This window comes from Pelodiscus sinensis, chromosome 13, assembly GCF_052426305.1.
Source record: "Pelodiscus sinensis isolate ZL-2025 chromosome 13, ASM5242630v1, whole genome shotgun sequence".
NCBI classification, from domain to species: Eukaryota; Metazoa; Chordata; order Testudines; family Trionychidae; genus Pelodiscus; species Pelodiscus sinensis.
This window is the reverse complement of record NC_143064.1, coordinates 46,046,520-46,070,107: the sequence shown is the minus strand read 5'-3', so window position 1 is coordinate 46,070,107 and position 23,588 is coordinate 46,046,520. Positions and strand designations below refer to the sequence as shown.

Genomic DNA, 23,588 nt, shown 5'->3' with positions numbered 1-23,588 from the left:
ACGGTGGGGAAAGTGAGCCTTACGTGCAAGAAGCAGATCGGCTTGTCAGGTTTTGTGGCGTATTCCTCCATGAGAGGCTTGAGGTAAATGGACAATTTTTTTAAGTGTCTCCTGTGGAGATAGTGCCATGCGGGGTTAATTCAGACTGCAAGCACTACCAGCACTGCTGTGTGGTGCAGACAAACTCAACTCTCCAGGAATGAATTTCCTATTCCAAGCTAGATCAGAGTTTACTCTAAACAGCTGCCTCCTTACATATGCTGCATGAAAATGGTACGGGAGACAGAGCCATTCAGAAACAAGTCCCTGCGTGGTAGGACCTCCATGTCCCTGTCACTCGTCAGTCCAAACAGAGGCATTTTAGCCAATTGCCTCCACTCCGGCTCTGCCGCCCTTTTAATTAAACAATCTACTCGGCCAATCACTGCTGGATTTGTAGAGGGTGCCTCGCACCGAGTTAGACTTTGCTGGGCCCTTTTGTTGGGGGAAAAAGACAAGTGCAATCCAAGCCCCCATGAGAGGGGTCCAGCCGGCATCCCTTAGCATAGGGGAGAGCATTGGGGGGGTGCCTTTCTAGTAAGGTGGGGCTCAAGCCAGCGCAGATGGCTGATGGATCTGGGTTGAACACCTGGGGAGCCTAAAAAGTGCCCCTAAGTTGCCTCTTGCCAGCACAGAAGGAAGAGAGACTACTGTGCGGCATGCAGGTTTGGCTTCTCCTAGGAGCTGGTCAGATGCTTAAGGATGCCAATATAAGTATGTTGGCGATCACGCTGGTGATCTGGCCTATCATTGCCCAGGGGCTAACACGGCTGCGATGCCCACCAGTGACCGCCTGGCACAATCCAGATTCTGATCCCTGCACTTGTTTACACGGCTTGATGCAAAGCCTGAGAGAAAATGTTTGCAAAAGCAAAAGACTCTCGGGACCTGGCCCTGTTTCTCTCTCCATCCCCTTCAAGTGAAAGCCTGAATAGATGGAGGTCCAGGATCTGCTTTAATTGTATCCCACAGTCCATCCCCCCCATATCCCCTCTCCCAAACACCAAAGGAGGGAGAGAAGGAGCTGGAGGCTCAGCTGCACTGTCTGCAATAGGAAGTTGAGCTATTGTTGGCAAAGCTTCCACCTGAATTGGCAGTGAAGGCAATTTTGCTCCTAGCAGGGTCCTACTGTAGATGCCTAACTTAAACGATGGGAGCAGTCCCGTTGACTTCTGTGTGGCTGTCAAGCTGATTCCATGTGTAGGTACCCTGCTGAAGGAGGGACCTTCGCAGGATGCAGGCGTGAGACAGTTTCCGGGTGTAGCTGGTGGGTACCCGTGGTCCATGTTAACACCATTCTGGAACCCAGTTCAGCCTTGGCTTTCATTGGCCAGGGTTATGGCACAGCTTGCATTGCCACAGCTTTGTTCCCTATTGTGAGGGCCCGGGCCGTGTCTGGGCACAGCTGAGGGTGCCCGCTCAGGGTGAATTGCTCAAATCCGGGGCTCCTTACAGCCCCCCTGACTGGTGACCTCTCCAAATAGGCCACAAACCAGTCTCACAGAGCGCTTCAGCTGCCTGCCTGAAGCCTCACGAGCAAAACCCCTCTGACACCCCAGCAATATCCGTGCCCCAGATGGCCCCGGGCCTATACACAGGTGAGGGGGTCCTAGCACCCAATCCCACCTACCCCGAACAAGTTCTGTCCGGTTCCAAGAAACCAGCCACAGATCCCTGGTCAATTTACCCTGTGGACCTTACCCACAAATCACGCTGGGCCAATCCTTTAGAATATATATCTAAAGGTTTATTATTACAATAAAGAAAAGCATGAGAGTGAGGTTATTAAAGTACAGTACGTTACATGCACCGAATCTCCCAGTTCTCGATGCAGGCTCTAGCCGAGGTGTTGCAGCTGCTGGTTTAAAAGTTCTTATTGCACATCCTAAGATCAGGATGGGTTCACAGGTCTTCCGGGCTCTTCGATCCCTGCAATGCTGCCTCTGGGATGAAGTGCTGAGCTGAGAACAAAATGGCACCGACCACATGGCCTCTTTATACCCCCTTCCTGGCCTCTTCTGGTCTCAGCGGGTCACCTGGTCCTCAGCCTCTCTCTGCTGGCAGCTCTTAGGTCTCTGCCCTCATGCTTTAGGTGTGTCTTTGGCCCATCAAGTGCCATTGTTCTACAGGGCTTCGCTATTCAGCCTGTCCATAGCCATGCTCAACCACATTCCAAGAAATATTCAGCTTCCACACAGATTACAGATTCCTACCTACACACACAGACATTATATACTCACATAAACAGTGTACACAGGATCAGAAAACAACAAGCTCCCATTCAATACCCCACATGGCTCCCTTTTATACCAATTTCTGGGGCCAACACCCCCACCTAGGGGTGCAGCAGCGATCTGGCTGCTTCCCTCCAATTCAGTAATGTGACACCTATATCCCTAGTCCCTCCGTATAGCTGACATCACACTCCTTGCCCCTTCCTACAACTTTTCCGATCTTGGGGTGCACAGACTCATAGGACTGGAAGGGACTTCAAGAGATCATCTCATCCATTCCCCTGCCCTCACGGCAGGACTAGTTATTATGTAGACCATCTCTGACCGGTGTTTATCTAACCTGGTCATAAACATCTCCAGGGATGGAGATTCCACAACCTCCCTGGGCAATTTATTCCAGTGCTCAACCACTTTGACAGGAAGTTTTTCCTAACGTCCAACCTAAGCCTCCCTTGCTGCAATTTAAGACCATTTCTTGTCCCAGCCTCAGAGGTTAAGAACAATTTTTCTTCCTTCTTACCTTTTGCATATTTGAAAACGGTTTTCCCCTCCCACGCAGTTTTCTCCTCACCAGGCTAACCAAGCCCAGTTTTTTCAGTCCTCCCTCATAAATCATGTTTTTTAGACTTTTAATTATTGGTGTTGCTCTTCGCTGGACCTTCTCCAATTTGTTTGCATCCTTCCTGAAATGTGATGCTCAGAACTGGACACAATACTCCAGCTGAGGTCTAATCAGTGCAGAGTAGAGCGGAAGAATGACTTCTCATGTCTTGCTCACAACACTCCTGCTGATACATCCCAGAATATATTTACTTTTTTTTGCATCGGGGTGACACTGAGTCCTATTTAACTTGTGAGCCACTATCACCCGCAGACCCCTTCCTGCAGTACTCCTTTGTAGGCAGTCTTTTGCATTTTGTACGCGTTCATCTATGCTTTCATAGAATAATCATAGAATAATAGGACTGGAAGGGACCTCAAGAGGTCATTGAGTCCAGCCCCCCGCCCTCAAGGCAGGACCAAGGCAGCCCTCAAGGCTTTGAGCTGAGGGAGTGATTCCCGGTTCCAAAAGACGTACCCATGCTAGCTCTAATCCCGCTAGCTCACTAAAAACAGTGTCTCCGCAGCATTGCAAGTGGTGGGAGAGGCTAAGAGCCCCAATACGTACCCCTCCAAAAGGCTGGGCATGTTCTCTGGGTGGCTAGCCACTCCTGCTGCTCACCCCGCTAGAGATACTCTCTTGTAACATGCTAGCTCTGTCAGACAACAGCCCCAAGTCAAAGCATAGACATACCCTTCATGGGAAGCTTTCTCCTCTGCACCCCTCCTCTCTGCTGTCTCACCAGTTGTTTGCACAGCTGATCTGGGAAGGGCGTGCTTTCTTCCTTGCTAACACTTAGAAAAAATCCCCCGGGGTAGGCCCATCACACGCCAGACTGCAAAGCTGTCACTGCAGCATTTGGGATTGTTGCTGTGGAATCGTCTTTTGTGGGTATATCGCTTCATCGCTCTGAATTCCTGTGCTGAGCCTTTCTTGGCCATCACTTCGGATTGGACTCCTTCAGTGCTGATGGACCTCAATCATGATCTGCATCACCCTGACAGATCTGTGTGTCCACGCAGCTCAGCTAATGGACCTCGTTCCTGAGGAGATGTGCTCCTAGCTGTTCCACTTGTGGGTCTTCAGACAATGCATCTCCTGGCTTGCCTAAACCATGGGTAGTGTGCTCTAGGTCGGGGGAGGGGTGATTTCCCAAGCACACTAACATGCTGCACATAGATTCATAGAACACTAGAACTGGAAGGGACCTCGAGAGGTCATCGAGTCCAGTCCCCTGCCCTCACGGCAGGACCCAGCACCGTCTAGATCATCCCTGACAGGTGTCTGTCCAACCTGCTCTTCAATATCTCCAGAGATGGAGATTCCACAGCCTCCCTAGGCAATTTATTCCAGTGTTTAACTACCCTGACAGGCAGGAAGTTTTTCCTAATGTCCAACCTAAACCTCCCTTGCTGCAGTTTAAGCCCCTTCTAGATACTTGAAAACCGCTATCTTGTCCCCTCTTAGGCCGTGTCAACACTCAGGGGTTCTTTCGAAAAAAGTACCCTTTTTTCGAAAGAACTTCCCCTGCATCCAGACTCAAGCCGCGTTCTTTCGAAATTATTTCGAAAGAACGCGGCTTTTCTTTCGATGGCGGTAAACCTCGTTTCACGAGGAAGAACGCCTTCCTTCAAAAGTTCCTCTTTCGAAGGAAGGCGTTCTTCAATGTAAAGAGGCCGTCTTCGAAAGAGAGCATCCAGACTCACTGGGTGCTCTCTTTCGAAAAAGCGGATTTCCTCTATCGAAAGATCCGCCTGCTGTCTAGACATGATCTTTCGAAAGAGGCTCTTTCGAAAGATGCTTTCGAAAGAGCCTCTTTCGAAAGAAGCCTGCAGTCTAGACACAGCCTTAGTCTTCTCTTTTTCCAGACTAAACAAAGCCAATTCTTTCAGCTTTCCCTCATAAATCATGTTTTCTAGACCTTTCATCATTTTTGTTGCTCTTCTCTGGATCTTCTCTAATTTTTCCACAACTTTCCTGAAATGTGGTACCCAGAACTGAACACAGTACTTCAATTGAGGCCTAATCGACACAAAGTAGAGCAGAAGAATGACTTCTCGTGTCCTGCTCACAACACTGCTGTTAATGCAGCTCAGAATCATGTATGCTATTTTTGCAACATTGTCACACTGTTGACTCATATTTAGCTTGTGGTCCACTATTGCTTGGCCTGTTTAGACCCTGTTGATATGCATTAATGTATTACTCTTCCAACCCGTACTAGGTTAAAGTCCAATCAGGAACCTTCAATGAGCACCAATGGGGTCTACTTACAAAATTCCTGATCAAATCCAGTCCTACTCTTCATGGAACTGATATCTGACTCATGCACTTAACTCCATGTTAAATGGATAATCATTATCTCAGATGAGAGCTAGCTAAGGCAACTGTGCATCCCTGAAACCAGGAACGTCTCTGGGCATGGGGCTCAGAGACATGTCCCAGTTGCTGTAAACCCCGGTAGACTGGCATTAAATGGAGCCTTCACACCCTGAAAACTGAACCATTGCTTGGTCTTCCACATAAGGAGGCCAGCAGCTGCAGGTGTTCTGGGTTCTCAAAGGCCAGTTCTATCTGCTGTGGCAGTAATGGGCCTCCTGTGGGCTGGAATTGCCCAATGTGAGGTGGCGGGGTGTGGTGCCATCCCAGCAAACAAGTATGTATGCAGCTTCGTACTTGGCACTACCCCTCCAGCGTGCCTTGGAGACACATAAAAGGGGACAGACAGTTGACCGTGAGGGATCGCTGCAATACAAACTCAGTATTAATGTACAATCCAAACATACTAGACAGGCATGACGGCCAAGCGGCCCTCCCGGCCCTGATGCCCAAACTCGGTCCATTTCTGGTTGTCATTGCCAGAGGTGACACCAGGTTTTGCCATCTGAAAGTGGCCTTTTGAGGGAGGGAGAAAATAGGCCGTTGGACACGCGTGGAAAAGGCTAAAAGCGACGGCTATGTGGACATGCTCAGGCTGAGAGTAACGGAGCACCGGGGACACGCCCCTTGCTGGACCTTTGGCCCTGCACGTGTGGATGAGCGCAGGTCATGGCTGCAGCAAGGGTGAGGTGAAAAGGGTGGGAAGGGTGACTCTAGCATTCCCCGTTCATTGGGCAGTCACTCGAATGGAAGGGGAGGAGCCTTTATGTCACTTCGGGGCTGCTGGAGACTCTTGAGAGCAGTTGAGACCTTGGAGAAGGTTCTCCAAGATCCAGCTCCGCTGCTCATGCAGACCTTGTCTGGTGAACCAGAGCAGTGAATGGCATAGGTGGTGTCTGACCATGAGAGGAACGAATGCTAATGACTTTGTCAGCGTGTGAGAACATCGGTGCAGGCCTGGCCTGTCAGTGCCCTATCGATAGTGCCTGGACATGAGGCTTTGACCGCACAGTTCCTCTTGTGATAACACCCTGAGGTTTCTGATTTAAGCTGTCAGGAACCACCATCCGAGTGTCACTGAGGGGCAGCAAGGGGCGGGGAGATGTCTGTTGGTGACTAACCTGAGGCCCTCATGTTCATTCCACTCAGAAGCCAGGTCAGGCGTGAGTTCCAGCCTCCAAAGGGAAGAAGGTCGGGGCTTTAACCTGCTGTATCATCGAGGTCCTGTTAGTGCCGTGCTTAGTGCAGGAAGCTCTCGAAGCTGGGGGGTAGAGGGCGAATATTTGCTGCAAATCAAGAGTGTGGGGGGGAGGGGATTTCTCTTTGGATAACCATGCGACTGCTGAAAATCTTCGCAGTTACACGCCGCGGGCTGTGAAATATAAAGTTTATACTACAGAGCCCATGGTGCAGCCGGCTCTCTGGGAGCAGACCAGCTGGTCCCGCTATCAGGGAGCCAAATACACTGTAGGCTCTGTAGTATATGCTTTATATTGGCCAGCCTGCAGTGCAGGGTGGCAGCCAGCTCCGTGGGAGCTGGTGCACGCTGGAAGCCGGCTTTTCAATAGGCTGCTGGCACACACCAGCTCCCACCTACCGCCCCACTCCTGGGGAGCCAACACATTTATGCATTCTGGATCAGAGGCAGCAGCGCAGAGTGGCAGCTGGCTCCCTGGGAGCCGGTGCGTGCCGGGAGCCGGCTTTTAAGCCAGCTTTGGGCATGAACTGGCTCCTGACTGCAGCCCTACTCCTCGGGTTCTGATACAGAGCCAGCAGTGCGGGGTGGCAGCCAGCTCCCTGGGAGTGAGGGTGGGCGCCTGAGTGTAACGATTACATTAACCGATAAGCCCACACTTCTTGGTTAACCGTTTAAACGGTTATAGTATTACATCCCTAATTTATCCTGTATCCTAAGCCCAGCTCTGGCTGGCTGTGAAGGGACTATGGAGAAACCTGTGAGCTTCTGGGGAAATCAGTTACAAACATAAGAAAGGGATAGAAAATAAGACACAGAATATCTCACTGTCCCTGTATAAAACTATGGTACGCCCACATCTTGCGTACTGTGGACAGATGTGGTCTCCTCACCTCAAAAAAGATATTTTGGCCTTGGAAAGGGTTCAGAAAAGGGCAACTAAAATGATTAGGGGTTTGGAACTGGTCCCATATGAAGAGAGGTTAAAGCGACTGGGACTTTTCAGTTTAGAAAAGAGGAGACTGAGGGGGGATATGATAGAGGTCTATAAAATCATGAGTGGTGTGGAGAGGGTGAATAAAGAAAAGTTATTTATTAGTTCCCATAATAGAAGAACTAGAGGACACCAAATGAAGTTAATGGGTAGCAGGTTTAAAACTAATAAAAGAAAGTTCTTCTTCACACAGTGTGTAGTCAACCTGTGGAACTCCTTGCCAGAGGAGGCTGTGAAGGCTAGGACTATAATAGAGTTTAAAGAGAAGCTAGATAATTTCATGGAGGTTAGGTCCATAAAAGGCTATTAGCCAGGGGATAGAAATGGTGTCCCTGGCCTCTGTTTGTAAGAGGCTGGAGAAGGATGGCAGGAGACAAATCGCTTGATCATTGTCTTCAGTCCACCCTCCCTGGAGCACCTGGTGTTGGCTACTGTTGGCAGACAGGCTACTGGGCTAGATGGACCTTTGGTCTGACCCAGTACAGCCGTTCTTATGTAACATTTATGTTAGTGACTAAAATCTCTTTTCTTTCTTTATGTCCCTGCTCCACTACCCTGCCCTGGCAGGTCTCCTGCTCTCCATCGGTGTATCTCCAGGACATGGCGTTGAGTGTCCCAGGAACGATTCCTCTCTGCATCGTTAGCCTCGGAGTTCTGCTCCTGGCTTATGCTCGCCTTGCTGACGCTGGGTAAGATGACAAGAACGGGAGGGTTTTACTAATACCGATGACAGAGGACGCCGCACACTCTGGTTGAGATAGCCGAGAGTAAGGTCCCTAACCCCCACTTTTATGCACTTGGGGTTTTCCAACTTAAGCCGGGGTAGTCTTCTTCTAGGTTTTCTTTAAACTGTGCTGATATAAACCCAGAAGAGTGGCCATAACCCTGCCAAAAACTTGCTGTAGGGTTCATGTGTCTCTTACAGCTCTCCTCTGCTCTGATTCGTCTTCTACCATCTCTCCCGGAATATTAGTTGCACTCTTCTTCTGCTTTGCAGTGTTTTGCTGTTGTATTCGGCTTCCTGCGGGTGCCTGCAATATTCCAGCATCACATAAGACAAGTGCACCCCCCTCTTCTCGGAATAGTCCCTCCCGCGCAGCTGAGCGGGACCGTGATGATATTAGCATTGTTCAAGCCGCTCGAGCTAAGACTGTGTCAGCGCTTTTATGACAAAACCAATTTTCTAACTTGGCCCATGAGCAATTTGCTCTGGGCTAGAACTTGGCAGCTGGCTTCCAGGCGAGGCCTGCTAGGAGCTCTCTTGAAATGTCTGTTACGAAATTTGAAACATGGTGTTGATTCAGCTGTTTGACTGGGACACGTGTAAACAACAAGGCTACGTCTACACTGGCATGATTTTCCGAAAATGCTTTTAACGGAAAACTTTTCCGTTAAAAGCATTTTCGGAAAAGCGCGTCTAGATTGGCAGGATGCTTTTCTGCAAAAGCACTTTTTGCGGAAAAGCATCCGTGGCCAATCTAGACGCGCTTTTCCGCAAAAAAGCCCCGATCGCCATTTTCGCGATCAGGGCTTTTTTGCAGAAAACAGTACTGTGCTCTCTACACTGGTCCTTTTGTGCAAAAGTCTTTCGGAAAAAGACTTTTGCCCGAATGGGAGCAGCATAGTATTTCCGGAAAAGCACTGATGATCTTACATGAGATCGTCAGTGCTTTTCCGGAAATTCAAGCGGCCAGTGTAGACAGCTGGCAAGTTTTTCCGGAAAAGCGGATGATTTTCCGGAAAAACTTGCCAGTCTAGACACAGCCCAATGGAAAAGTGCTTTGCTCTTGGATGGGGTGCCTGGCCTCAGCTAGTAGGTCTTGGGTTTGTCCAACTGCTTGAGATACCACGGCGAGACCTTGCCTGCTTTCTTGCACTCCTAAAATGGCTCTGACCAGAGGGAACAGGGGCCCACTTGTCCATAAATGGACACTGGTGGTCAGATTATTTTGTAGTCCAGTGGCAGCATAACGCTCTGTCAGCGAGCGGGAGGGGAGATACTCCCACGAGACCCCTTGTGGTTGATTGTCCTGGGATAAAAGATCACCCTCCTGAATTCTGACAGTCTGCGGGCAGTGGTGAGGAAGGAAGAGATCCTAAAGTAAAAATCCCTTTGCTTTGACATAGAGCTACTAGCAGATGTCACTGGCAGTGCTCAGGTCTTTAAGGGAAGTAATGGAGGTTTGGAGTTTGTGTGGAAAATACAAGGAAAAAATACGCACTTTAGTGAAATGATTGTATGTTTCAGAAATGCAGGACAAAAAGAAGGCAGCTGATTTAAACAATAGACAGAGCTTGTGGGGCGACAATATTTGCAGTTTATCTGTCTTTTGCTAGAATAAAAAGGGGGTAAGGGCAGGGGGTGGAAGGGGCTTGAGTAAGGACAGGGATGGAGGGCTGAGAGCACAGGGTTTGGTGTGGGGGGGGGTCTCAGGACAGAGGGTGGGGGGGCTGGGAGCCACAAGGCAAGGGGTGGAAGGTTCTGGAGTGGGGCTGAGGGCCAGGGGCGGATATAGGGCAGGGCGAGCGGGACGGCCGCCCCCGGCCCCGCGCTTCAAGAAGCCCCGCGCATGCGCCGTGGCAAAGCGGGCCCCGCAAAATGGTCATCTGCACCTGCTGAGGGCCCTGGGTTTGGTGATCAGGGGGTGCAGGGGAGGGATGCAGAAGTCTGCACAGAAGTTTGGGGGGCTCAGGGTGAGAGCTTACCGGGGCAGCCTGTAGCAGCGAGGGTGGTGCTGCTCTGGCAGAAGTATCTCCCCGGCCATGGTTCGGCAAATTCTCAGGTTCAGTTCCAGTCAGGTCCTGAGGGTGCCGGACTAGAGGTTCTACCTGAATTTGCGTTGCACATCCCACCAGGCCCCGTTCCTACAAACACACGCTTGTATAAACGTAACGCCGATGGCGGAACTGAACCTGGGGCTTCTGGCGCTTGAGTGGAAAGCCAGCTGGCGCCCAGCTAAGGCTGTAGGGCCGACTTATTCTCTGGCTCTGTAAGTGGTCCAGGTGCCACTCCATGGGACAGCGACCCACACCCGGTAGGTATGTGGGTTACACCAACATGCAGCGAGGTTCTCCCCAGCCTCTAGGCACGCACCTGCTCTTGTGCACTCTCACGTCGATTGCAGTCAAACCCCCGAGCTAAAATGGCTCCTTCTGACTTGCCGCACGCTGAAATCTCCCTCTAAGAACTGCTCGATCCTTCCCGAGAGGCAATAACTCCCTTGTCTCCAAGCTGTGGTGAAAGGCTTCGTTCGCTTCTTACAGGAACGGGGTTCCGAGCAGAAGCCAGAACGCTTGCTGAGTCGCTGTTCCTCCAATTGCGCTGCCTCAGTGCTTTCCCGGTGCATCCTGGGAGCTATACACTGCTGGTGGAAACGCTCGTTCCGTTTCCATCCCTTCTCCCCTGAAGATACACCCCTCCCTTGCGCTGGAACCGGCAGTCCGTGGTGATAAGGTGGCAGCAAGAGCCACGCAGAGATGCTCCTGATTCTGCCCTTTGAAATTTTTTTCTCCCTGGCGGTGCTGTTTTTTTCACAGAATCTTCTAAGCGAGATGTGAACCCCACAGTGAGTCAAAATTTCAAATGTCAAACTAAGCAAAATGATTTCCAAATTAGACAAGATGAGTTTGCTGATTGCTAGCAAACCCCTGCCAGGCACTGCGTTTAAAACTCTGTCCCGTCACGCTTTGTATTAAGGCTTCATTTTAAATAGCTTATGAACCAGAAATAAATTAATCGCTGTGGTTAGCACAGAACCAATATACATTTCATGAGTTCTAAACCAGGAGTTCTCAACAAGGAGTATGTGTACCCCGGGAATGCTTAGAGGTCTTCCAGAGGGTATATCAGCTCATCTAGATATTTGCCTAGTTTTACAACAGGCTGCATAAAAAGTCCGTACAAACTACAAATTTTATATAGACAATAACTTGTTTATACTACGGATTGAACCTCTCTCATCCGGCACACGCTGGTCTGGCAATATTTGTGGTCTGGCATGATTTTAGTTGGCTGGATGTCCACTTATCATGGGTGTGGCCAAGTTTCCCGTGGTTCCATAAAGTCTGTTTACAGCCGCCAGTCCCGGCTCTGTGTTCTGTGCTGTTATTTAGCTTAATTTACCCCCTAAATGTCTTCTAAGAGCCCAGAAAGCAGTGGAAGTATTGGTAACGCTGTTAGACAATATTGACCTCCGGAGGTCTGGCAAATTCTCTGCTTCCGGGGTACCAGGCTAGAGAGGTTCAAACTGTAGTTTCTATATCACGCACTGAAATGTAAGTGCAATATTAATTTTCCCTTTAGATTTATTTGATAATTATAAGGTTAAAATGAGAAAGTAAGCAATTTTTCAGGCACAGTGTGCTGTAATTTTTTAAAATTTTGATGTCTGATTTCATAAGCAAGTAAATTTTAAATGCGATGAAACTTGGGGGTACACAAGACCAATCAGACTCCTGCAAGAGGTACAGTACTCCGGAAAGGTTGAAAACCTGTGTGCTAGATGTCATAAGCACATCAGAAGAAGGTGGGCTAGATGGTTAAAACCCATGGTTAAGCAACCTGTTGGACATCATTCCAATTGCACTATTACAAAGCCATTTATTAAAAATGGTTGTTTATTACATCTAGTCAAAATCAGATTTCTGTCTCATGGATATTTTTAAAATTGTTCTTGTACCAAATCTGCACATAAGTCCCCTCTCTCTCTCTCTCTCTCTCTCTCTCTCTCTCTCTCTCTGTGTGTGTGTGTGTGTGTGTGTGTGTGTGTGTATATATATATATATATATATATATATATATATATATATATAATGTTTACACACAATGGAAATATTCCAAAACACTTTTATTTTAATTTTTTTTTTACATTTTTGATAAAACCATTTGACTTTCCAGAATAAAAACATTTCATTTTGACTTGGCTAGACATTACTTACTATTTTTTCAGTGGCCACAGTGCCTTATAGGAGTTGTAGGCACAGTCCCCCTTCTAAATCTCTGATGATATACCATGGTCATGTGACTGCCATGATGCATCATGTCAGCTCAGCAAGACTAGGAACTGTGGTGCATCATGGGAAATGTAGTCCAGCTAGCCCAGGAGCTGGTCTCAAAGAGAAAAAATGGGGCCTTCAAATATTCCATGAGGTATGCAACAGCATGAGCAAACAGACAAATGTCAAGCAGATGTGAAATGAAACTTTTCAGTTATGGTCAACAAACTGAAGTGTGTCAATTTCAGATCAAAATATTGCATTCTGATTTTTCCTGAAACAAAATAAAACAATGTTGACAGAATCAAATATTTTTCACAGGAGAATTTGGATTTTGCAGAAACTGAATTTTCTCTCCCCTCCGCCTGCACAAAAATAAACAAAAAAACCCTATGGAAATGGAAAATTCCTGACCAGCTCTACTAATGATCTGTTACTGGCCCTTTATAAACTCATTGAATGTACCGGTCATATAAAGGCTGGTCCTCTAACCGAACCCCGTGCTAATCAATTGTTCTTGAAAATGCCAGCCACCCTTCTTCCCCAGGTTCTGCATTTCCTGCTTCAGTCTCGAACTGCGAAACACATCGCGAAGATGCTCTTCTTGTATCTCCAGCAACTGACAGATCTCTCGTGAGAGAGTCTGTTTTCAAGAGGGTTTGGACCCCACCTTGTTGCTTCCTAAGCCAAGAGCTCCGGCTAGTTTGGCTGAGGTTCATATAGACCTCGGGGGACTGCTCCTCTGACCCCTGTGAGATTGTCTTGTCACTGACGTGCTGTGGTGGGCCGGGGTGAGCTGGACTAGTCGTCATTATCCCAGGCGGATTGCTCCACCCAGCGTATTTAGCAAAACTGTCAGAGCGATGAATGCACGGCTCATCTGGCAGGGCAGAATGGAGCCTGGCACAGGCATGCCAGAAACTCCTAGCCACTGCAGAGCCAACAGCACTTTCCTAAGAGGAATGCGTTGGGGCAGGAGGAAGCGAAATCAAAGTCTGTGGTGCGGGAATGGGCACGCCCACTTGTTTTCTGCACCACAAAGGAAAGCTCCCCATCCACAAATCAACCCTTCATGCAGCAGCACCAAGGAACAACGCTTGAGTGGAGGAAGAAAAAAGAGAATAATGCAGAGGAAAAAAATCAGAAAGGGAGGGAAGGAAAGGGAGAAACCGCATTAAACGTGCAGAATCAGGAGGTAGGACTATGCCATGCTACTTTACCAGTCCCTAATAAGGGGTCCCACTCCAGTGGGTCCAGGGGTAGTGTTCTGCAGATGCACCTGTAAAATACACAGCCCACCACAGCTAGCACTGGTGTGTCCCCCTTTGCCTTGTGCGCTCATCTTAATCAAGCTGCTGCTCCCAAGTAATTTCTTTCTCCCGCTAGTCACAATGCATCGATTTGTCAGCGTTGGGCTGCAACCCCCACTAGATGAGGCTCCTGCAGCACTTCTAGCAATTCATCCGCTAAACCAGCCATTCGTCTCTGTGCCTGGCTGTGTTTCTTTATCTAGCGTGCTGCATGTCCAGTTTCTTAATCCTACCTTCCGTCTTCTTGGAGCTTAACTTCCCTGGGTCGTTCTTTTCCTCTCCCCACCTTTCCTGCAATCTCTGCATTTCTCTAGATTGTCCTGTTTGCTTTCCCTTTCGCTTAGTCTGTCTGTCCACTTGCAGTCCCTGCTGGTGTCTCCGGCTGGGATGCGAATGGTGGGGAAAGCCCCTACAGGCACCCTATTGACATTGGCCCTTAAACACTTTGGGGCATCTAGTGATTTGTGACTTGAATTTCAGAAGTGAATTGATCCCCGTGAGAATTGGTGTGCTTGGCATCTCTACTCACACCAAGGGCATGACTTTAAAGACTGCAACCTTTGAATGCTTATCCCAATATCTCCTTAGGCTTGCAAAATTGCATTGGAAATCTTGTGAGATGTATTGATATTTTCCTTGTTGCTTCTGGGTCAGAAAATACAGTGGGCGAAAAAAAGTCTTTCCGTACAAATGGCATTTCAGCATTTGTGCTCTGAACCGAACCAGGAAACATAGGCCAGTGAGACTGAAATTCAATTGGAAGTGGAGAAAATTTCAACCAACTTCAGAAACAATTTACTTCCTATTTAAGTGACAGTGCAGTGCCTCGTATCCAGAGTGGTTTGCTTATCTCTAATCCTTTGCAATGGGCCCTCCTGAAGGGCAGAGCCTATAAGCGTCTCTAGCCATGAGTTTTCCTGCATCTCTTGCTCAACGTCTCCTACTGGGAGAAAGTGGGACCGCAGTTACAGTGAGGTCTCCTGAGTTCTGCTAAACCTTTCTCATTAGGATGTTGAGTGGGAGATGCTAGAATAGGGCTGGATGATTCTCCCAACCAGTGCTCCTAACCCATTCCCCACGTGGCTGGTTAATGGGAGATTCTAGCACCTTAGGGTTCTTCTCCACTATGCCGGGGATCGATTTTATAGTGATTGATCTACCGGCCATTGATTTACCGTGTCTGCTTAGACATGATAAATCAACCTCCGAGTGCTCTCCTGTCGACACCAAGATAAAAAAGAGTAGCTGGTGTCGACGGGAGAGCAGTCCAGGCCGACCTTACTTGCCGCGGTGACTTGTGTGCCGTATGTCGACTTCAGCTCTGCTATTTGCATAGCTGACGTCACATTGATTAGCTCAATGGCAGGGGTTAGAGTAGAGAAGGCCAGTTGCCAGCACCCCCATACATCAAATGAGCGCTCTACTGTCAGCTCTCTGCTGTCAGCCTCTGCTCTGGCTACAAGGGAAAGAGGCTGGGCTGGAGTAGGTGTGATGTCTCCTGCAATCAACCTCCTACACAAGTTATCCTGTGGACAAACATAAAACATACTGCAGCACAGGGCTGCAGACCTTGGTTGAATAAACATCTTTGTTTAAAAGAAGAGCTCAGGGCATATCAAGGCATGATTTCCAGTCTGATTTCTCCTCTTGCCTTTCTCTCCTTTCCCCAGGCTTTCTCAGAAGCATGGTCCAGATATTGTTGATGACAGCAAGGACAATATCACCATCTTCACACGCATCCTGGACCGGCTGCTGGATGGCTATGACAATCGGCTGAGACCGGGACTCGGAGGTCAGTCTGCATTGGGAGGGTTTTCTTTTCCTTCGCCTCATAGGTCTAGAAATGAGTTATATGTTTACACACAGAGTAATATCAAGCAACCCTCCTTGGAGTAAGGTGGGGAAGGGGGGAAATTCAGTCCCACAGTTGTTCTTTTCCCTGGTTCTTTATAACCCCAACGATCTTCTGGTGGGAGAGAGACCCACCTCCATCTCCTGAGGTGAGAGAGGAAGAGGGTCTCTCTTTGACCTAAGTCCTGAGTTTCTATGATAGCTGCATGAATGGACCTCTAAATGAACCAATGATGGCTTCTCTTCCTACACTAATGGACCCAACCCACCTCCTAGAGAACACTTTCTCTTGCGGAAAGAATAGACTTTGGTCTTCAAGTTCATTCAGTCCTGGGCTCCTACCTCAAGGCTCCACCAAATGAAAGCCTAGACACAAACCAAGCCAACCCATCCCAGGCATTCTTGGGCTCCGCTTTCATTCCCATTTCCTAGCGCAGAACCCCAGGGAGCAGCAGGTCAGACCGATGTCCTTCCGGCCAGCTGACGTCAAAGGAATGCCCTTTCAGTATCAAAAGAATTTCTTCGGTGTCTGCATCCCATTTAGTAATTCCTTGGGAGATTCTTCTCACACTGGGTCTTAGCCAGATCTCTCTCACTGGGCCTCCAGGGTCATCCGAACTTCACTGTCATCAGGAATGGGTTTTTTAAGCATCCAGAATTGTGCTGAGTGCCTGATAAGGCAAAGTCCCTCCGGCAAAGAGTGGACAGTATAACTGTGCATGACATGATGCAGAAGGACCACAGCTGGGGTGTGCCGTGGGACGAGAGTGACTTGTAAGACGAGGAGGTTATGGACTGAGGCATGGGCACAGAATGGGGGGCGGGGTAGGACCGGAGGGGTGGGCATTCATTATCTTTCTTCCCCTTAGCTTGGTGTAGGCTTTGCATCCAATTTTTTTCAGAGGGATGTGACGGGGGCATGTGATGCGGCTCTCTCTCAAGGTTCTCCAGTGCCCAGAGGTTGCTGGCCATTGTCTACCTGTGAATCCAGGGTACTGGGTTTAGTTTGACTTGCACTGTGTCTGAACATAAGAACGACCAGACTGGGTCAGACCAAAGGTCCAGCCAGCCCAGTGTCCTGTCTGCCGACAGTGGCCAATGCCAGGTGCCCCAGAGGGAGGAAACACAACAGATAATCCTCACATGATCCCTCTCCTGTCACCCATTTGCAAACAAACAGAGGCCAGGAACACCATTCCTACACACCCTGTCTAATAGCCATTGATGGACCGAACCTCCATGAAGCTATCCAGCTCTTTTTTGAACCCTGTTAAAGTCCTGGTCTTCACCCCATCCTCTGGCAAGGAGTTCCGCAGGTTGACTGTGAGCTGAGTGAAGAAAAACGCCCTTTTGTTTGTTTTAAACTGCTGAGCGTTCCCGCACCTCACTGCCCCTGGGCCATTCAGGACGGCGAGGAGAAGCTGAGCCCTCCCATAGAGAGGCCTAGCACTACGTCTGCCGTCGCTTCTGCTGGAATTAGTACGGCAGCCAACTCCCCCCCTCCCCAGTGAGTACTTTGGCAGCTGGGGAAGGTGATGTCTGTGACGTCAGTAATTGCGGGCTCCCCCTCCCCTGCAAGCTGTAGTTCTTTACTGCTCCCAGCAGCTGGGAAGGTGGCGAATGGACTCCCTCAGGTCCCCATATTCTGCCGCTTCTATAGGAAAATCTGCTGGGAACGCAGCTGCTCTAAGGCCAGGCTATCTTAGAGGGAGGCTCTTGCTCCGTTCCTTCCAGTGACGCCTGCTGGAAGAGGCTTACTAATCTGTGCTGCCCAGCATGCGGGTTCCTCTCCTCTTTGCTCCGGTCTGTCCTGCTCTCCATGTACGATGGCCAGAGTCTCCTTTTCTAACAGAGTCCTGCACTGTCGCTCCCTCCGCTCCGCACCCTCCCACCCTCGCTGCTCCTGCAGGCCGACCCCTCTCCCACGAAATCAGCCAAAACCCAGCCCGCTCTTCTGCCTTCAGCAACCTGCCTGGCTGCATGATGCACTCGCCCAGGAAGGAAGGGGTTAAAATATCTGCATAGGCCATCCATCAGTTTTATTGCTTTGACTGCTCCTCGCGCTCCCCCCGAATTAACTGCAATCCCGCTGATAGCTTTGCTTCCTCGAACCTCTCCGAGGAGTGGATCGATGCCAATGAAATGCATCTGAAAGAGGACTTAGGGGACATCGGTGGCTGATTCTGGGCTCAATAGCGAAGCAATCCCCAGCGCCAACAATTAACAAGAGGACTCCCATGAGGCCCTCCTGGAGAAGTTAAAACCTTCCTAGGAACGTCTCTGGGATATTGCGCTCGGTCCTGCAGCGAAACTGGGAACATAATGAATTGCCTTTGTCTGAGCCGGATCTAGCGCAGCCTGCACAAAGCCGCCCTCACCTCGGCTTCCCCCTCATGCGGCGTTTGTTAAGGGCTGCGCCAGAGGGGAGGGGCTGGCCAAAGTAAGAAATAAGGTTCTGCGCGAGGGCTGAGCGGCCGTGTGGGGGGCGAGCCTGCTTCCATCTCTGAGCGCGGCTGTGGGGGCAGGCACGTTGCGGACTCTGCAGCGTGGGTCTCTGAGGGCTGCGGGGGCTGTTGGGGGGGGCCTCTGGTGGAGGGAGAGGTGGACACTAACGGGTTAGGGGGTGGAGGGCGGAGGGTAAACGGGTGTCTTGGGGTGCCATTCACCACTATTTGGTTCTATTGACCCAGATGCCATGCGGGTGCTGCTTCCTATTAAGTCAGCCACTGCACGGCTGGTCGCCATCTTGCTGCTCCGGCTTACCTCAGGGATATCAGTCAGCCATCTGCACGGACCAGGCCGTTCGCAGAGCCTGTGCCTCCTGGCATTCTTCGGGATCCCCTCTCCCACCCGTTCGCCTCTCTCCCTCCATCGTGCCTTGTTCTGGAGGAGGCTTCCGGCAGCTCTGCGCAGTTTGCTTTGGGGGTGCGATTTAGCCTCCCATATAGCACAGTGAGGAAACCTAGTGTCCGTATTTGGCAGGGCTGCAAAGGATAACTAGGAGAGGGCAGGGCCTCATGGTTAGCAGGCAATTGGGACTCCGGACTTGTGAGTTCAGTTTCCAGCCTGACCACTGAATCTGTGTGACCGTGGGCAAATCACAACCCCCTTGCCTCAGTTTCCCCCTTCTGCAAATGGAGGAAAGGTTGCCTTTCCCATCGAGGCTTTGAAACGGAGAGAAGGCACGTCACATGCTTTGCCATCCCCTCAAGGAGGGCAAGAACAAACTCACAGCGTGAATTATTTCATTATCGCTGGAAACCTCCAATGACAGAGGAGCCCAGGGGCAAAGTCTCCAGATTTCTGCCATTGAAAACTGTGTCCTAAGTGAGCGGTCACCAAGCAGTCGATCGGGATCTACCGGTAGATCTTGGAGCCTCGGACAGGGGATCCTGACTGGTTTGGCTGGGAAGCTCTCAAGCGCTGGCACTTCAGTGGCCCCTCCACCCCGTCGTGCTGCTCCTGCCATCTGCCTTGGAGCTGCCTCCTGGAGCCTCCTGTGTGACGGACCGGGCCGTGTCTGGGCACAGCTGAGGGCGTCCGCTCAGGGCGAATTGCTCAAATCCGGGGTTCCTTACAGCCCCCGACTGGTGACCTCTCCACACAGGCCACAAACCAGTCTCACAGAGCGCTCCAGCTGCCTGCCTGAAGCCTCCCGAGCAAAACCCCTCCGACACCCCAGCAATATCCGCGCCCCCGATGGCCCCGGGCCTCATACACAGCTGGTGGGTCCTAGCACCCAATCCCACCTACCCCGAACAAGTTCTGTCCGGTTCCAAGAAACCAGCCACAGATCCCTGGTCAATTTACCCTCTGGACCTTACCCACAAATCACGCTGGGCCAATCCTTTAGCATCTAACATCTAAAGGTTTATTATTACAGGAAAGAAAAGCATGAGAGTAAGGTTATTAAAGTACAGTACGTTACATGCACCGAATCTCCCAGTTCTCGATGCAGGCTCTAGCAGAGATGTTGCAGCTGCTGGTTTAAAAGTTCTTGTTGCACATCCTACGATCAGGATGGGTTCACAGGTCTTCCGGGCTCTTCAATCCCTGCAGTGCTGCCTCTGGGATGAAGTGCTGAGCTGAGAACCAAATGGCATCGACCACATGGCCTCTTTATACCTCCTTCCTGGCCTCTTCTGGTATGCAACAGGTCACCTCGTCCTCAGCCTCTCTGTGTTCCCTGCTGGCTGCTCTCAGGACAGCCCCCATTCTTTGGGTGTGTCTTTGGCCCATTGAGAACCATTGTTCCACAGGTAATTAGCATGTCCACAGGCTCCACAGGCTCGGCCCTGCCCAATGCTTAACCACATGCAGGGAAATCTTCAGTTTCCACACAGATTACAGATCTACACACACAGACATTATATACTCACATAACCAGTGTACACAGGATCAGAAAACAACAAGCTCCCATTCAATACCCCACATGGCTCCCTTTCATACAGATTTCTGGGGCCAACACCCCCACCTAGGGGTGCAGCAGCGATCTGGCTGCTTCCCTCCAATTCGGTTATGTGACATCCTGCTTGCTGTGCAGGCTGTTGGAGAGAGAAGGGGGGGCACTGGTGTCTTTCCCCCCCACTTCTGTACCCTGTCTCCACTCAGAGAGAAGGGGATGGAGGGAGCCTGGCAGTGCACATCTCTGTCACTCACACACTGTGTGTCTGTCATTCTCACAAACACACACACACTGTCCTTCCCTCTCCTCTCCTGACCCAGCACATAGGTGGGGGGTTGTTACTTTTACTGCTTGCAAAGTGGGTTAGTTTGGGTTTTTGACTGGTGAGTTATAAAATGCTGAATCTGTCCCAGCTGGAGTCATGATCCCTGTGGTAACTGCTGCTCCCGGACGTGGCTGGCATGTCCCTGCAGCCCCTGAAAGAGCAGAGCAGGGGGTCTGCACACGCCGTCCTGGCCTGCAGACACCGCTCCTGCAGCTCCCATTGATCAGTAATGGGGAACCGTGGCCAGTAGAAGCTGTGGGCTCAGTGCCCGTAGATGGGGGGCAGCACATGGTGCCAGGGAGCCTTTGCTGTCCATGCCAGCTGCTTTCAGGAGTGGGGCAGGGCCAGGGCAGGGGTCAGCTGCCTTAACCCCACTGCTCCACCCCCCGGCAGCCGTCTCAGTTAAACGGTGCCCTGCCACAGCCTGCTTCCTGACCCCACTGCAGTCCTGCATCTCCTCTGGCACCCAACCTCCTGCCTCATATGTGAGTCCCCCTGCACCCAAACGCCTTCCCAGAGCTTGCACCCTGAACCCCTCCTGGACCCCAATCCCCCACCCTGGGTTAATCCTGGAGCCCCTCCCACATGCCAGACCCCTTGGCCCAAGACCAGAGCCTGCACCCCAACCCCTACCCCAGCCTGGTGCAAGTAAGTGAGGATGGGAGAGGAAAGGGGATGGAGTGAGCAAGGTGAGGCCTCGGAGAAGGGGTGGAGCAGGGGCGGGGCCTCAAAGAAGGGGTGGGAAGGAAGAGGGGCAAAGGTATTTGGGTTTGAGGTCGATCTTACATTGCACTTAAGTGAAACAGTGCTCTTGTGCTTAGAAAGGCTGGAGAGCACTGTCCTAAGTAACACCGACACCTTACTAAAGGGTGAAGCCGCAGTACCATACTGCAGGTACAAAGATATCGCTGGCCCCAGGACTCGCAGGGCTGTTCCGTCGCCTTGTGCTGCTCCAAACCTGAGGTCAGCTCTTGGCATGGGCCACGTGCCACTGAATGTATTGGTGCCTCACTCTAAAACGGGGTATGCCTCAAAAACTGGGCAGAAGCGGCAGTCCTGTGGGGGGCTGGAACGGGAGGGGCTGAGTTGGCAGGAAGCGGTTTCCATCATATGCAGGGTTTCTCGTTTGGTTCGATGGTTCTTCGCACCCCCATTACGTCAATCGTCCCAGCACCCCTGTAATCGTTATTTCAGGCCATGTCTGGAATGGCCGGGTGTCCACTGGCTTGTGACTAAGGGGCATTTGCAGAGTTGTGGGCTAGCCCAGGACTGGAATAGGCCTGGTTGCGTTGACAGAGTTGTGCAGGGAAGCGTTGTCCCCAGTTCCCGTCAGTGCTGAGGAATCTTTAGAAACAATCAATAGAGCTCTGACGCGAACCCATTCCTCCCTGGAAAGCCAATGCCCTTAATGAGCCTCTGTGTTGCAAAACCAAGGCTGTTAGGGCAATTAACTCCACAGCTGCGACTGCAGCTGCGGAAGAGGAGGGACCCATCCGTGGCATTTCTGCTTGACGCCTTTGCCGTTGCATAGATTTCCATAAAAGATCATGAATGACGACGCCAGCAAATGCGCTAGGACGGAGGGAAGCGTGGGGTCGTGCCGGGGGTGCCCCGTGTACTCCTGCGAGAGACAGGAGAGGGAGGCATGGTACGGCGTGGATGGCCAATTTGGGTAGGAAGCAAAGCTCCCAATGGACTTAGCGGATGACCTTATTGCTGCCCCCATTTCAGAACAGCAAGGACATGCCAAGGCGCGCTCTCTCCTGGGAAGCAGGGACTCCGAAAAGGATTTGGGAGTTGCAGGTGATACTGAGCGGAATGTGAATTAAGTGTGACACTGTGGCCAAAAGAGCAAATGCAACCATGAACCTGGCGGAGGAGCAGAGATTCTGCCTTTCTCTGGCACCCGTGCGACCCCGGCTGGATCCTGTGTCCCGTTCTGGTGCCCACCATTCGAGAAGGAAGTTGATACGCTGGAGAGGGGTCGGAGAAGAGGCGGGAAATGATTAAAGGATGAGAGACGCTGCCTGACAGGAGTGATGTGAACACAGTACACGTACCTCGAGGGGGGAAGAGATTTAAGAATGAGCAGCCAAATTAGCAGAGGAAGGCCTAACACAGAGTGGGGGAACATTAGGCCAGGGCCGGATGCGGCCTGCAACTTGACTGGATCCGACCCCCGAGGCTCAGAGCCCCCCCCCCAGCTTTGGGGAGCTGGTGCTGGTGCTCCAGCCCCCTCTCCCCCCCTACACACTGCCCCATCACAGGGCTGCAGCACCCCAAATCTACTGGCCTGGGCCCCGCTAGGTTCTGGTGTGTGAGGAGAATGTGGGGTGCACCTTTCTCCTTCTCAGCCAGGGGCCACCTCAGTGAGGGGTTTTTTCCCCCTCACTCATGTGCGGCCCCCGGCTGATTTTTCTGTGGGTCAATGGCCCCCGACCCAAAAAAGGTTCCCCACCCCCCACCCCTGGTCTAACACTGTCCAATGGCTGAAAGTGGAAGCCAGACAAATTCAGACCAGAAATAAGGTGAGAAATTACCCTTGGAACAGCACCCCCAGAGTCATGGCCGTTTCCTCATCACCGGCCATTTTTAAATCAAGCTTGGATTTTTCTTTGTTCTAGCAGATCCACCCTGGGAACTATGTGGAGGACGTTGTCTGGCCTGTGTTACACAGTGATCCCTTCTCGCCTGGGGATCCATGGGGCGGGGCACAGGGGCTTTAGGGGCTGCAGCTCAGGGCCTCGGGCTATGGGGGGCCCTGCAAAAGATCTCTGGGCTGCCAAATGAGCAGATCTTTTTGAGAAGCCCCCTTAGCCCAGGGCCCTGGGCTGCAACCATTAAAGCCCCTGCATGTTACCTGGCCCTGCCTGGCCGGGAGAAAGGTGAGTGGCGGGTGAAATGCGGCTCCATGTGTTACGGTTCCGCCTCCCACCCGCCCGGCTGGAGCTCCATCACCATGTGGGCCAGGGGAAGCTCTGTCCCCGTGCTGCCCCCACCTCCAGGCTCCGCCCCGCAGCTCCCATTTGCTGTGAATCCTGACCAATGGGAACTGTGGGGGCGGTGCCTGTAGGCGGGTGCAGGGCTGTGCGGCTCCCCCACCATCAAAGGGCAGCTGCATCAGGTGAGCGCCCCGCATCCTGACCCCCTGCCTTGCTCCTCAGCCCCCTTGTGCACCCCAAACACTCAGACCTAGCCCCACGCCAGCCCTCACGCCCAGTCGGAGCCCTCACCCTCCTCCTGCCTCTCCCCCACTTTGA

The 23,588-nt window shown here is 51.2% G+C and overlaps 1 protein-coding gene across 1 annotated transcript in view; it reads left to right on the top strand.

Annotated features, from left to right (window-relative positions):
- Positions 1-23,588, top strand: part of GABRA3 (gamma-aminobutyric acid type A receptor subunit alpha3) — a 112,950-nt gene that overhangs the window by 5,292 nt on the left and 84,070 nt on the right. Inside the window, exons 2-3 of the mRNA XM_006136294.5 lie at positions 8,010-8,131; positions 15,418-15,539. Coding sequence (XP_006136356.1) covers positions 8,043-8,131; positions 15,418-15,539 — 211 coding nt within the window. The 5' untranslated portion in view covers positions 8,010-8,042. The remainder of the gene's footprint in view (positions 1-8,009; positions 8,132-15,417; positions 15,540-23,588) is intronic.